Below are 12,713 nucleotides of genomic sequence, written 5' to 3'. Positions count from 1 at the left end.
CAAAGAACCTTACATAGTACCTAAAGTGCACCGAACGAGGTGCACTGACGGCACTACCTCCCTACGGGGAATAATCATTATGCCGATGCAGCACTGCAAAGAAAATACTGTACAACTATCTATATAGTATATGATTCAACACTTTACATCCTTCCTTTTAGCTTGGCTGATTACATTTCTCCATTTTCCTTCCGTCATCTCCATCAGGAGTTTCAGAAAAAACTGCATTGCACATATCTACCAATACATTCTCCCTTCCTAGGAAGAATATTTCTCCCTAAACATTTCACCTTCATATTTAGTGAGCCTTCCGTCTTCCATTCCCTGTACGCTCAGACTTCCAAAATTCTTTCCCCTTTTTTTTCTGGCTCGAATACCTGTTACGGGTCTATAGATTTTGTAACACCACTCTCTCTCTCTCTCTCTCTCTCTCTCTCTCTCTCTCTCTCTCTCTCAACTTCAAACAAAAATAATCCCTAATTTATGTTCACATCCTCTCTCTCTCTCTCTCTCTCTCTCTCTCTCTCTCTCCAGTTTCAAACAAAAGTAATCCCTAATTTATGTTTACGTCCAGTCTCCAATCCTTACTAGGTACCTATAAATTCAAGCGAGTGCAAACTCACAATAACACGCAATCACACATTACAGCATCAAACGAGAAAAATAGGAAAAATACGAAGAAAAAAAAACACTGGCGTAAAGAATCGAAATTATTGGGAACTTCAAAGGAAGAAAAGACGAACAGAAAAAGAATGGATAACAGTAGTAGAGGGTGAGGCAATATCAGGAGAACCAATACAAGTGATCGAATGAATAAGACCGTAACTTTAGGAAGGGAAATAAACGAAAGTCGTAAAAAGCGAGAACAAAAGGCGTCCAATGGAAATATGAGATGGTAAAAATGGTTTAAATTAGCTAGAAAGAACGAACAGTCACGTCTCGCCATCAGTGAGGGAACCGAGAGGAAGGTAATGAGAGAATTAATCTGAAGAGAGAGAGAGAGAGAGAGAGAGAGAGAGAGAGAGAGAGAGAGAGAGAGACGCAGAAAGATGACTAATGTAGAGATAATACACAAAAATGTTCATTTGTAAATACGACATTAAGACAGGCTGGGAGGTTTATTAGCTTGAAGCAAAGAGTGAAGAGCCAGTTCTTATCGAAACGAGAGAGAGAGAGAGAGAGAGAGAGAGAGAGAGAGAGAGAGAGAGAGAGAGAGATAAATTGAAGCGGCATCGAAAATAAAGCAAGAGCTATGAATAGACCCCAAGAATATGGCAGGAACCCCTACGAAGCTAAATTGGGTATATCAGATAAGAGAAAAAAAAAGACGAAATTATTTGGGAAACGAAACCATCTGAGGAAAACAGCGGAAGGGTTTGTCCGTCAAGATCCGGAGGGATGAAATGGGTGGTAAAACAGAAGAGAAATGATTTCACTCAAAGTAATAAGATTCAACGACTGTCTTCCCTTTTGCAGTCTAAATATTATACATGATTATGGCTCGTCATCTAGCGAGTACGTATATACTAATAATGTAATATATATAGATATTATATAAAAAAAAAATATATATATATATATATATATATATAATATATTAATATATATGATATATATATATATATATATATATATATATATATCTATATATATATATATATATATATATAAATATATGTACTATGTATATAAAGTCTGAGTCTGCCTTCGCCATATACTTGACATCAGAATTGTTTGGTTTCCTTTGCCTCTTCTAATAACAAACGTCATTGTTGTTTCACTTCCTTTGGCCTGGTATATACATCAAGGCGCCTTTGGTAAATATGAGATCATGGCTGACTCCTACCATTGCCTGGTCAGATATGTGACATCACGGTTGTTGTTCTTCTTTCGACAATTCAGCGCTTAAAATATGGAAGAAGGAATTTGTAATAGTCGAAATATGAGAAAGCCCCACAGTTCCAACAAGAAGTAACAGTGGGCGGCTTTTGAAAGAGAAATGGAGGTAAAATAATACGTTCAAAATGAGATACAGCTGGGGGCCACAGGGACATTTCACCCTCCAAAGGGCAAGAGACAAGAGACAATTATAATTATCTTTATTGTAAAATCATGTATAGATAACATATCACTCAAAGAGACGGCCTGGCCTGATTTCGGCTCCCCTCCGGAGTGCCCAGACACAAACCTAGAAAACACCTGGTGAACATCAAGATGGGCATGTCTTGCCCAAGAGTACAAAAGAGAGGGAAAAAACCACTAGATTCGGAAGTCAGTGGCCACTTTCCACTCCTTCAGAAGGTGTACTGCATGCAGACTCACAGTCACCTAACCGTCACATCTGCTGACTTTGGGAAAAAAAAAAAAATCTAAACTTCTACAGACCGCTAACCCCAAGAAACAATTGGGAAGAGGAGAAGCAACTACAGCCATCTATGCTGTGGACTGCTGTAAAACACAGTGGAGGCAAGTCTTGAAGGAACCGGAATTCTAAAGAGGCTGGGTTCCACCAGCGAGGAAATTTTGTTGAAAATAGAGGTAGAATTGACAGTGATGAAATAAAAAAAAAAAAAAATCTGTGGATGTGTCATTTGATCATGAGTCATATATAGCAAAACTTGTTCCATCACCACTGAGTAATTAACTTTCATTTAATACTATCTATTGTCACAAATTGTTTTTATGCTCAAATGAATGTTAGTTTGGGCATCTACAGCAAAAGTATTGAATTGCCATTGAGCTATTAATTTTCTTTTTATTGACGTTATTTATTGTGTGGTAAATTGCGTTTATTTTCCACTGTACATGTTCCTACCTTTATTTTTAAAGTTAATAAATTGTATAGTAATTGACCATGCTTTCAAAGTAACAAAGAAATGCCTCATAAAAGCGAGATTGTTTATTTCCTTAAGTGATTTAAAGAATGACTGCTTGAACGTCATGTTGTCTCATTTTAATTCACTGTATTCACGAATTCGCGTCAATTTTTCATTTCCTTGAGCGTCAAAATCTTGTCCCATAGAAATGCGAAATACAGTTTTTCCAAATATTAACAGTTTTGTAGGAGCGATCTCAATATGTAGTTCCACTTCATAGAATTTACACAGTGGTTTACGGCTACGTAGTCAGCACACAGAGGTTATAATTCTACCTTGGCCCTGTAAGCTTCTTCCAGAGGTCTAGACCGTAAATACAGATAAAAATCACTAGGCCGAGAGTTTTTCTTCTGGAAAGTGCTACGCAAGGGACTTTTCTCATAGAAATGGCTTCTAATGTCAGGACAAACGAAGAGGAAAATGTTTCGTAAATATCTTACTGTTTTTTTCGGTTGCTCACCTTTTTTTTTTTTTTTTTTTTACTTTTATCAGAAGAGTTTCCATGCCAATTATTCATTGATATATCTGTCCTTCCACGCCATCTATAACTGACTTCGGTTACGACGTTTCAATCGGTAAATTTCGCAATGCATTATGGTCTATAACTGTCAGATTGGTGGATGTAGAAATGAAAAAAATGCTTCTCTATTAGTACCTCACTATACTATATCTCTAAGATTCGTTTTCAAAATTATATTTTTTCCTTCCGTTACAAATTTACTGATATAAAATTGTTCTTCCACCCTCTAAAATGAAATACTACGTTGGACGCAGTTTCACAGATGTCGCATAAACTCGGAAAAAATACGTTTCGATTTTCTTACTCATAAACTTTGTAACGCGTCATTTACAATGACCACTGTCGACATACACGGCACTTGAAGCGTACTTCCGGTCGGGCTCTTTTCAGATATTAACGTTTATCCCTTGAAAGTTTAATCGGCTTTTAATAGGACTTCTGCCTCTGCCCTGGGTTGTTATTACACTATTGCCCTTAAATCCTGCTCTGCCCTTAATACTCTTGAGGTCGTTCTCATTTTCATAACTGTAGGTGTTATTTCAACCTCCAACCAAAGCAAACAAATGTGGAATATGTAAAAATGGTACACTTCTAAATAAGTTCTTTTCCAAGCAACTGAAAATTTAACAGGGTCAAGACAAAGGATAATATGACACAAAATAACCAAGTCTCAACTTCTGAGTTGCTGAAAACTGATATGGAAAATTATGTTGAAGGCATATAAATCTAAGGTTAATATTTGAGTAGCTGAAAAGATTTGGGAAGCTATGATGAGGTTACATTAACCTAAGGTCAACATTAGAGTTGCCGAAAAGAGTTTTAGAAAAACGATATGATGAGGCTATACAAAACCATGGATCTATTCTGAGCACATGAAAAAGGGTTTAGACAAAGAACGACAAAACTGCACCAAATAAGTGTAAAATTTTGAGTTACTGGAAGGGGATCTGAAGAAACGATATAATGAATTTATGCAAACCACGAATCAATTTTGAGTTTCTGATGAAGCTACATAAACCTTTTGACAAGTTTTAAGCAGCTAAAAAAGGTTTAGAAAAAGGATATGAAAAGCAAAACTTAAACAAAGGATTTCACTTTAAGCAGCTGAAAATGGTTACAAAAACGATATAATGAAATGACATGAACCATGGTCCAAGTTTTGAATTACTAATATATGTGTTTAGAAAAATGTATATGACAAAGCTATGGTAACCACACGTCAAATATGATGCAGCTGGAGAAGGGTTAGAAAAATTATATGATGAAGCTATTTAAATATAGGGTGAAGTTTTGAGTTACAGACTTTGCAAAAAAACAAACCAAGTGCCAAGATACGAGTTACTGAAAAAGGGTATAAAACAAACCATGGTATACAAATCATGGATCAAGTTTTCAGAGGCTATAACAGGGTTTAGAAAATATATATGATGATGCTATACCAACCATGAATCAAGTTCTGAGTTGCGGAAAATACTTAGTTTTATATTTCTCTAGATTTTCGTTAAAGCTGCACGCTCAAAGAGCCCTTCCAGATTGGAGAATGCGATTTTGTGAACTTTTCACTTATCGGAAAGCGTAATAAATCCATCTCTGATGCTTAATGCTCTTAGGAGACATAACTCTCTCTCTCTCTCTCTCTCTCTCTCTCTCTCTCTCCTCTCTCTCTCTACAAACTTATTCTTAGCAATCCTGGCCAAGGTCGAAGTTAGTCAAAGATACCGTCTGTTCCTCAACATACAATTTTCATTGGTCGCCATACGATATCTAAATAAATTAATACATTCTCTAGCAAAAAAGACTGACCTGTTTCTAATACTTCAGACTGTTCTCTCCTGCAATAGAATTTCTCACAATCTTTGACTGATTTTTATTTTTCTCCCCAACGTTAAAAAAATGTAGGGATAGACGACATATCACTTTTCAAGGGGGGCCTGTTCACACTCACAGAGAAAAATCCTTTGGTTCCTTTCTCTCTCCTCTCTCTCTCTCTCTCTCTCTCTCTCTCTCTCTCTCTCTCTCTCTCTCATTCATAACCTGGAAGATTTTGATTGTGAGATCTTAAAGATACATAAAAATACACATATCTTTTTTGGAGTCCGACTGCTTTAATATTTATTCGTTTGTTTATAAAAACTATTCAAGATAACGAATGTTAAATGAGAGAATATACGTTATGCTAATTAAATCACCAAATATATGAAATACATAATTATTCTTAGACACGGTTTCAAAGGACACACTTAATCATTTTTCTATGTTAACTTCAATAATGATTGATTGATTATAGCTACTAAAACTGGTGTCACAACACCTAGGTTATTGATGCAGCTTTTTTAACTTTGATATTATTTTCGACATGCAAGAAGCTCCCCACTTAACTCCTTGGGTACGTCATTCTAGCATATGAGGATTCGGCACTGAACTCAAAAATCATTGGTAGGAAAATCTATAAAGTCTGAAATATAGGTCAAAATAATGATAAACACCCCATATATTATTATTATTATTATTATTATTATTATTATTATTATTATTATTATTATTCAGAACAGCTATGGAATCAAATGCTGAATATCGAGAATTTTTCAAGAGACTTACTTGGAGCACAGTAATTTTGCTGTTATCTATCACAACCTTCCTTAACCTACACCTTAACCGGACAAAAATCAACATAAACACAGCACCATAACAAACTCGGATGGTGCTTCCCGGACTCACGTCATTACTTTCAATATATATAGCTGTGTCCCCCAAATCTGAACTCTTCTGCAAGGTCGGCGATGTGTGCTTATTTCATTACAATTAATTCGATGGCTTCTGGACCGTAACCCGAAACAGTTATTGGCCGATGTGCACTACAAAGGACTGGGATTCTCAAGAAAGGAAATTTATGAACTAAGAGCAAATAGATGTACAGGACAACTCCTTTATATTGGTTATATTTAAGGTATGAAACCCTCTACTTTCTTCCGTATTTCCAGGATTCAACATTTCCTGTCTAAGATGCAGTTTTATCATCATTTAAAAGAGTCAATGTTCGTCAATACAAAATATTTTTCATAGTGTCCTAAGCTCACTTATGACAACCATGGACGTTTCGGTCTTTCCCCCAATAAAAGCATTATATAAAAAGAGGAATATGGGTAAAGCTTACTTCTCGGTCAGATGCACCAACAAAGTAGTACGATGATCAAAAGTCTACGGTCACAAACTGAATCTTTTATTCGGGTTGAATAACTAAATGAACTGCAGTTGCTTTAAATAGTATTTGAATGCTTTCTTTTAGCTAAGGTAACTAAAAAAAAGGGGGGGGGGGATTCAATAACAAGCCAAAATCGTGCTCAGGTAACGCAAGAAATGAAAGAAAAATAAAAAATAAAAATCGGAGTGTAGTGCTAATGGATTTGCCTCCTCCAGTGATGAAGAGGGGTGAAAAAAGGCTAAAGAAAAATAGCGCGTGATTTTTCTCTTTTTCGAAAGATCTGCCAAAAATACCGTAAAGTATCCGAGAAGTGTCACGGTCGCGAATTTACTCTTCATAAAATTCTGACCACTGACGTAAATATCCTTTGTCAGCCATGAAGCAGTATATCACAGTAAATTTTCTTGAGATATTGCCGGAAGGAATCAGAGTATCGATGGACAATGTCATAAACATCCCTACTGGTGAGGAACGGCCTCATAAACATTTGAAAAGGGGTTTCTTTTATGCTTATAGGAATAATGGCACGATAAGGTACTCGCCGTGATAACGCTGAAATACTTGCTCGTTTTGAAAACACTAGGTTTTTACGATGGAAATCGTCTGCGATGTTAAAATTCGAGGTTAAACTAAATCGAACATAATTCACTCATTCGAAATGACCTAACCTAATTCAATTTTGGGTTTAATGCCTACTTTTACCGACACTGTCAATCACGCGGGAGGGCATCGTCTTGTGCCTTATTCACAGATTAACTGCCATGTATGCAAAATGTTTCGTCGCAAATTCTCTGAAAACTATATATTAATACTTCATGTCATAGGCAGAATCTTAATCCATTTGTCCTCTTACAGAATAATAATTCCTACCATTACTGACATTTAGGCTATAGAGAAATTAAATTCATAGTAAGATTCAGGTAATAGCCAACCATTGTCAAATGATAAAATTACAAATACATCTTTCCAGAGGCTGCTATTTATTATTTTCACGTTATTATGAAATGTATTCCTTAAAGACTATTAAATAGGCCTACATCTTTTTTTTATAAGCACACATTTTTATTTCTACCAAAATCTAGGTCCAAAACCTTGAATTCTTTGAAAATCTCACAAGAATCCTATTCACAGCCCTTCAGAGAACTCTTAACATCTCTCTTTTTTTATGAGCCAATATCCAAACCCCCCACCCCCCTCTCCCCTCTAAAACCTAGCGCTGTCTTTCATCTGGCCCTCTGCTCTTTTTCAGGATCGGTCAGCATCCGAATCGAGAAGGTATTAGTTCCGCCGAGGGTGCAAGCAGGGGAGACTGTCCAGCTGTCTTGCCTCTTCGACCTGGAAGGCAAAAAGCTCTATTCACTCAACTGGTGGAGGGGATCCGAACAGTTTTTCCAGTTCAGCCCCAACAGTCAGGAAAAGGTAGTCATCTACGACTCACCGGGGATCGAAATCGACGTAAGTTATTATTCCGACTGTCAGTCATTCCGTCAATATTTTTTTTTTCAGCTGATTTCTATTTGATGTGGTTCTCTTCCTGGTCCTTGAACTCATTACTTCGGAAGTAGAAACGTTTATACATATACTGCTCGGAAAAATTAATATCTGGTTGCTATTAGTTTAAAGGAATGTCCGAGTCCCGATTTTTAACATTTAATTGTGTTATGACAGTTTTCGAGGAGTTTAATGTCATATAGTTAGCTTAATATTCTTTTAGGTGGGACAAAGTTGATAAAAATTTGCGTTTCAGCAGAAGATGAGTCAAGGACTGCAATCACAGGAAACAGTAATGCATATGGTGAACATTAACAGTAGTAGTAAAATTATAGTAACAGGAACCATAATTATGATAATTCATATAGTAATATAATAGAATCAGTAGCAACAGCAACAGAAACTGTTATAACTACCAAGCCTCAGTACACCAGTAGCATTGCTGGTGGTAGGGGCAGATGAGCTTCAGCAGTGATAGTACTGGCAGCTTAGAATGAGATATTCGAGTAACTCTTAAAACGATGCCAAAGATGCCGTCGGGTAATTGCGCAGCCATTTCTCAGGTCCAAGTCAGCACATGATGTAGTAGACTACAAAGCTTGACTGGCCTTTACCAATTCCGTCCTCATGGATCGACACCTCATGACGTGAACATTCCAGAAGCAGCCTATCCTCTCCAATCATATGCCGCCTGAATGCATGGAAGGGTTATCCTCAAAATTGAGACATCACAACTTGTAAATTCCGATTTAAGAGAAATTATATAACTGGAAGTGACGCTGCTGTGCTAGTGGAAGATGTTCGCATCTCAACTGAGAAGAATATCTAAACTTCCTTCTATAGTAGAGACACATCAACCGTGCAGTTGATGTCTAGGCCACTCCCTTACGTCGCTCCTGATTGGCTGTTGATAAGTCAATTACAGGGCTGGAAACTCTCAGTCTCTCTCGAGACTTCACGTGGTAGGACACATGATCCACCTCTCCAGAGGGATACGTTTTTCAGGAGAGGTGGAACATACATCCTGCCTATGTGAACTCTCTCGAGAGACTGAGAGTTTCAACCCTGTGACTGGCTTATCAACAGCCAATCAGGAGCGTCGTAAGGAACTGGCCTAGACATCAAATGCACGGTTGATGTGAATCTACTATAGTAAATCTAATTAGAAAAATAAATTTATTAATTTCTAGCATTTATAGCTCTCAATGACAGATGTTCTACAGATGGATGCTTATCCTTGAAGCCCGTCATTCCGGGCTGAGGAAAGCAAATACACAACGAAATGATAGAAACTAAAATAGCCCTCTGATGACTTAAGCCTCATTCTAAAAGCTTTTCATACACGGTTTCGAACAATCGAATTCGCGTGCAAAGGCCTTTGAGAACATCGGAATACTCACTGTGTCAGACAGGTACACAATTATCTAGCCATATTTACAAACGTTACTAATATGGTATTTAAAATGTGCATTAAGTTATATGGAAAGGGCCAAAACAAGGGTAAACAAAATACATTAGGCCTGTAACTTGCTAAGCATCTTCTTCAGGATAGCATGCCCGCACGTAAAAACGGAACCCCCCTCGCCCCCTTGCCTATTTATAGTCACACACATTGTTACCTCGAGCATTCCGATCATGAAAACTGTATTGGTATTTATTAAGGGCCTTTAATATCGAATTGACTTTATCTTAGGAATATACATGTAAAGAATCTACTGGTCACCTTAACTACTTTATCTGTGTTTAAGTCACAATATAGTCTTAGCTTCTGGACATTATCGAATTGCTTTTTAATATGCTAATCACTATGCACCTAGCATTGTGGGTTAGCCAGTTGTCTCAGGATTCGTCCATTACTGTAGTAGAGTCTGACTACGGAAGGTGAAAGTTTTTTCTTTTATTCTAGTCTTGAACAAGGGCAAGTAGTAACAATTGCCATTAAATTGAGATTTTAAGACGTCACTGTAGTCAGCAAAAACACACAAACTTTACACTACACCTACACCTACACACACACACACACACACACACATATATATATATGTGTGTGTGTGTGTGTGTGTGTGTGTGCAGATAGATACAGACAGATACGCCAGACAGCCAGAGATTTTAAGGACGAATTTATAGGCACAGAAACACAGACAGAAGATATAATGCATAAAAACGAGAAAAAATCAAAGCGAAAACATGGTATGAAGATGCGTGGCCTATCCTCATCCACTTAGCGTAAGTGAGAACTCCCTTTTAAAGCAGCTGAGAAGGATTCGCATGGCAGGATACCAAAGGAAACAGACTAATCCGTCTCTTCCAAATGAAAGGACACGGCGATACAGCCTTGTTCAATATGAGAAGATGAAGCTCAAAAATTCGGATAGATTCTGAACCTGCAAGCGAGGAAGAGTGAGAGGGGCCTTCGTTTTTAAGTCTACTGGAACTGGACTTTACGTCGATTTATTCTAAATGGAAATGTTTGATTTTGTTTGCTGAAGAAAGAGACTGGGACAGATTGCACAGTGTCACGAGACTGAGTTATTCTTTACGGAAGAAACAATCAGCTTTGTGGGCATAAGCATATATTTACAATAAATTATGAATAATTGTAAACTAAAGAAAAAAGAAATATCTCTTTCACTAGCGATAAGGTTTAACATTGTACGCTTCGGCTGATCTTTGCCCAAATACGAACTGACATTGGTCACTGATCCAGCTGGAAACTAAGAATATTTCCATTGTCGTGTAGACATAATCTTATTGATAAAGTATTTTTCAAATCTGTTTAAGATCAAGTGATTTAATGCAGGAACGCTGACTTATTTCCATGTATTGGTTCAATAAGTGACAATTAAGAACCTTTCGTAAAACTACAAAAATACCAAATTTTTCATGGGTACTGTTCTTTGTAGGATAATATAGCAAGAATCGCTTCAACTAACTTTTAATCAAGAAGTTAATTTTTAAAAATTCCATACTGAATTCACGACGATACATAACTACTAACTAATCATATTCGAATATTTGAGGGTGAACTTTGTTTGTACGTGACTTCTAATTATGAAAAAATCCAAGGTATTCTTCGTAAAAGATAGTTAAGCCTAGCATCACCCGAGGAACAACAACTGAAATATTCGGAATAGATTTATCCCAAACGGGGATTTGCATCAACAATCACAATGAGAGAGACAAAGTCTAACAGACCACGACACCGATAATGGTACTCATGCCAGAATCCATTAAATAATACTCCAGTCCTGGCAAGCCATTGGTCGCCATCCTCCTCTTTCCCCCAACAACCGACACCCCCACCCACATCCTCTCTCTCTCTCTCTCTCTCTCTCTCTCTCTCTCTCTCAATTACTTATGGTTTTTTATTCACTCCATTCACATCATCTTTTCAATCCTAAATCTCCACTTTACTACTGTACTTCAGACCGATCAAAGAGAAATCTGATTAATGCGTTAAAATCAGCTTAAAAGCGTCCTCTCAGGTGAAAGCCTTCATGTGTCTTTTGCCACTATGGTGCCTTATTGGCCCGATAACTTGGTATTCTGTTCTCTGTCTCTCTGGGAAGTCCAGTTACCCTATTTCTTCACATGCCATCATTTTGCCTCTTTACCATGTCCCTCTGCCATTATGATATTTCCCTTTGCTCTATTAACCTGACCCTAAAAACTTTCCCGTATCTTACATGTTCCACTGGTCAATCATCGAGGCCTTTTGTTCTTTAATTACTCTGATATGCCTCATTATCTAGACCTTCTGCCCTTCCGCCAGTCTACAATGCTCTATTAGCCCGACCCTCTGCCCTTTTCAACATGCTCTGTTACCCATACAGTAGCCCTTTTTCCTTCAGCCTCACCAAAATGTCCAATTGTATCCTTGTTGGTCCTCCGTCTTTCTGTCACTCCAACGAGCTACGCTGCCCCTTCACTCGACCAACGGTCCTACCTCACTAAAATGACTCGCGGCCACATCAACTTGACCCTCTGACCTTCTGCCTCGCTGACTTAGTCCGATTTCCAATTACCTGCATCCTACGTCCTTTTTCCACAGCTAACTTGACCTTCGTCCTTCTGCCTCCATAACATGTCACACTTGAACGTCCCTCGGACAGGCGCTATTACCTTTTTACTTGTCCCTCTGTTCTCCAAATTTGTCCATTGACCCTTTAAACCAACCTCTATCCTTGTGTTCATCTGAAAGGAGGCGACGACCTTGCAGCATTATCCCAACCTTGACCTATGACCCGTTTTCAAACCCTCGAATTCGGTAGAGCATGAGTTCTTGTACTTTCAATGCAAGGTCAACCTATTCTATCGCAGCCCCAGTCACTGTTTGTAAAAGTTGGAATACAGAATAAACTTATTCATTCCTCTTTCACACGAAAATACGATAACCGATCTCTCTCTCTCTCTCTCTCTCTCTCTCTCTCTCTCTCTCTCTCTCTCTCTCTCCCTTGTCAAAGTCCAGTCTGTAAGCCCCAGATTCAGCCACGAGTGACCCCTGCACGAGGCCCCCTAAAAATTCAAATGGCTATTCACAACAAAACAGGCGAAAAAAATGATAATTGCTTTTTGGCTCCGGACGTTATATCATTATTTGAATTAAGCCGAGCGGCCGGTAAAT

The 12,713-nt window shown here is 37.9% G+C and overlaps 1 protein-coding gene across 3 annotated transcripts in view; it reads left to right on the top strand.

Annotated features, from left to right (window-relative positions):
• LOC135212655 (uncharacterized) overlaps positions 1 to 12,713 on the top strand; it is a 310,546-nt gene that overhangs the window by 167,025 nt on the left and 130,808 nt on the right. For all 3 annotated transcript variants that reach the window (XM_064246281.1, XM_064246283.1, XM_064246282.1), the window contains exon 3: positions 7,848 to 8,053. In XM_064246281.1, the coding sequence (XP_064102351.1) occupies positions 7,848 to 8,053 (206 nt within the window). The remainder of the gene's footprint in view (positions 1 to 7,847; positions 8,054 to 12,713) is intronic.

This window comes from Macrobrachium nipponense, chromosome 41, assembly GCF_015104395.2.
Source record: "Macrobrachium nipponense isolate FS-2020 chromosome 41, ASM1510439v2, whole genome shotgun sequence".
In the NCBI taxonomy this organism is placed as follows: Eukaryota; Metazoa; Arthropoda; class Malacostraca; order Decapoda; family Palaemonidae; genus Macrobrachium; species Macrobrachium nipponense.
Note: the sequence above shows the minus strand (reverse complement) of the source record. Positions and strands in the feature narration are given on the sequence as shown.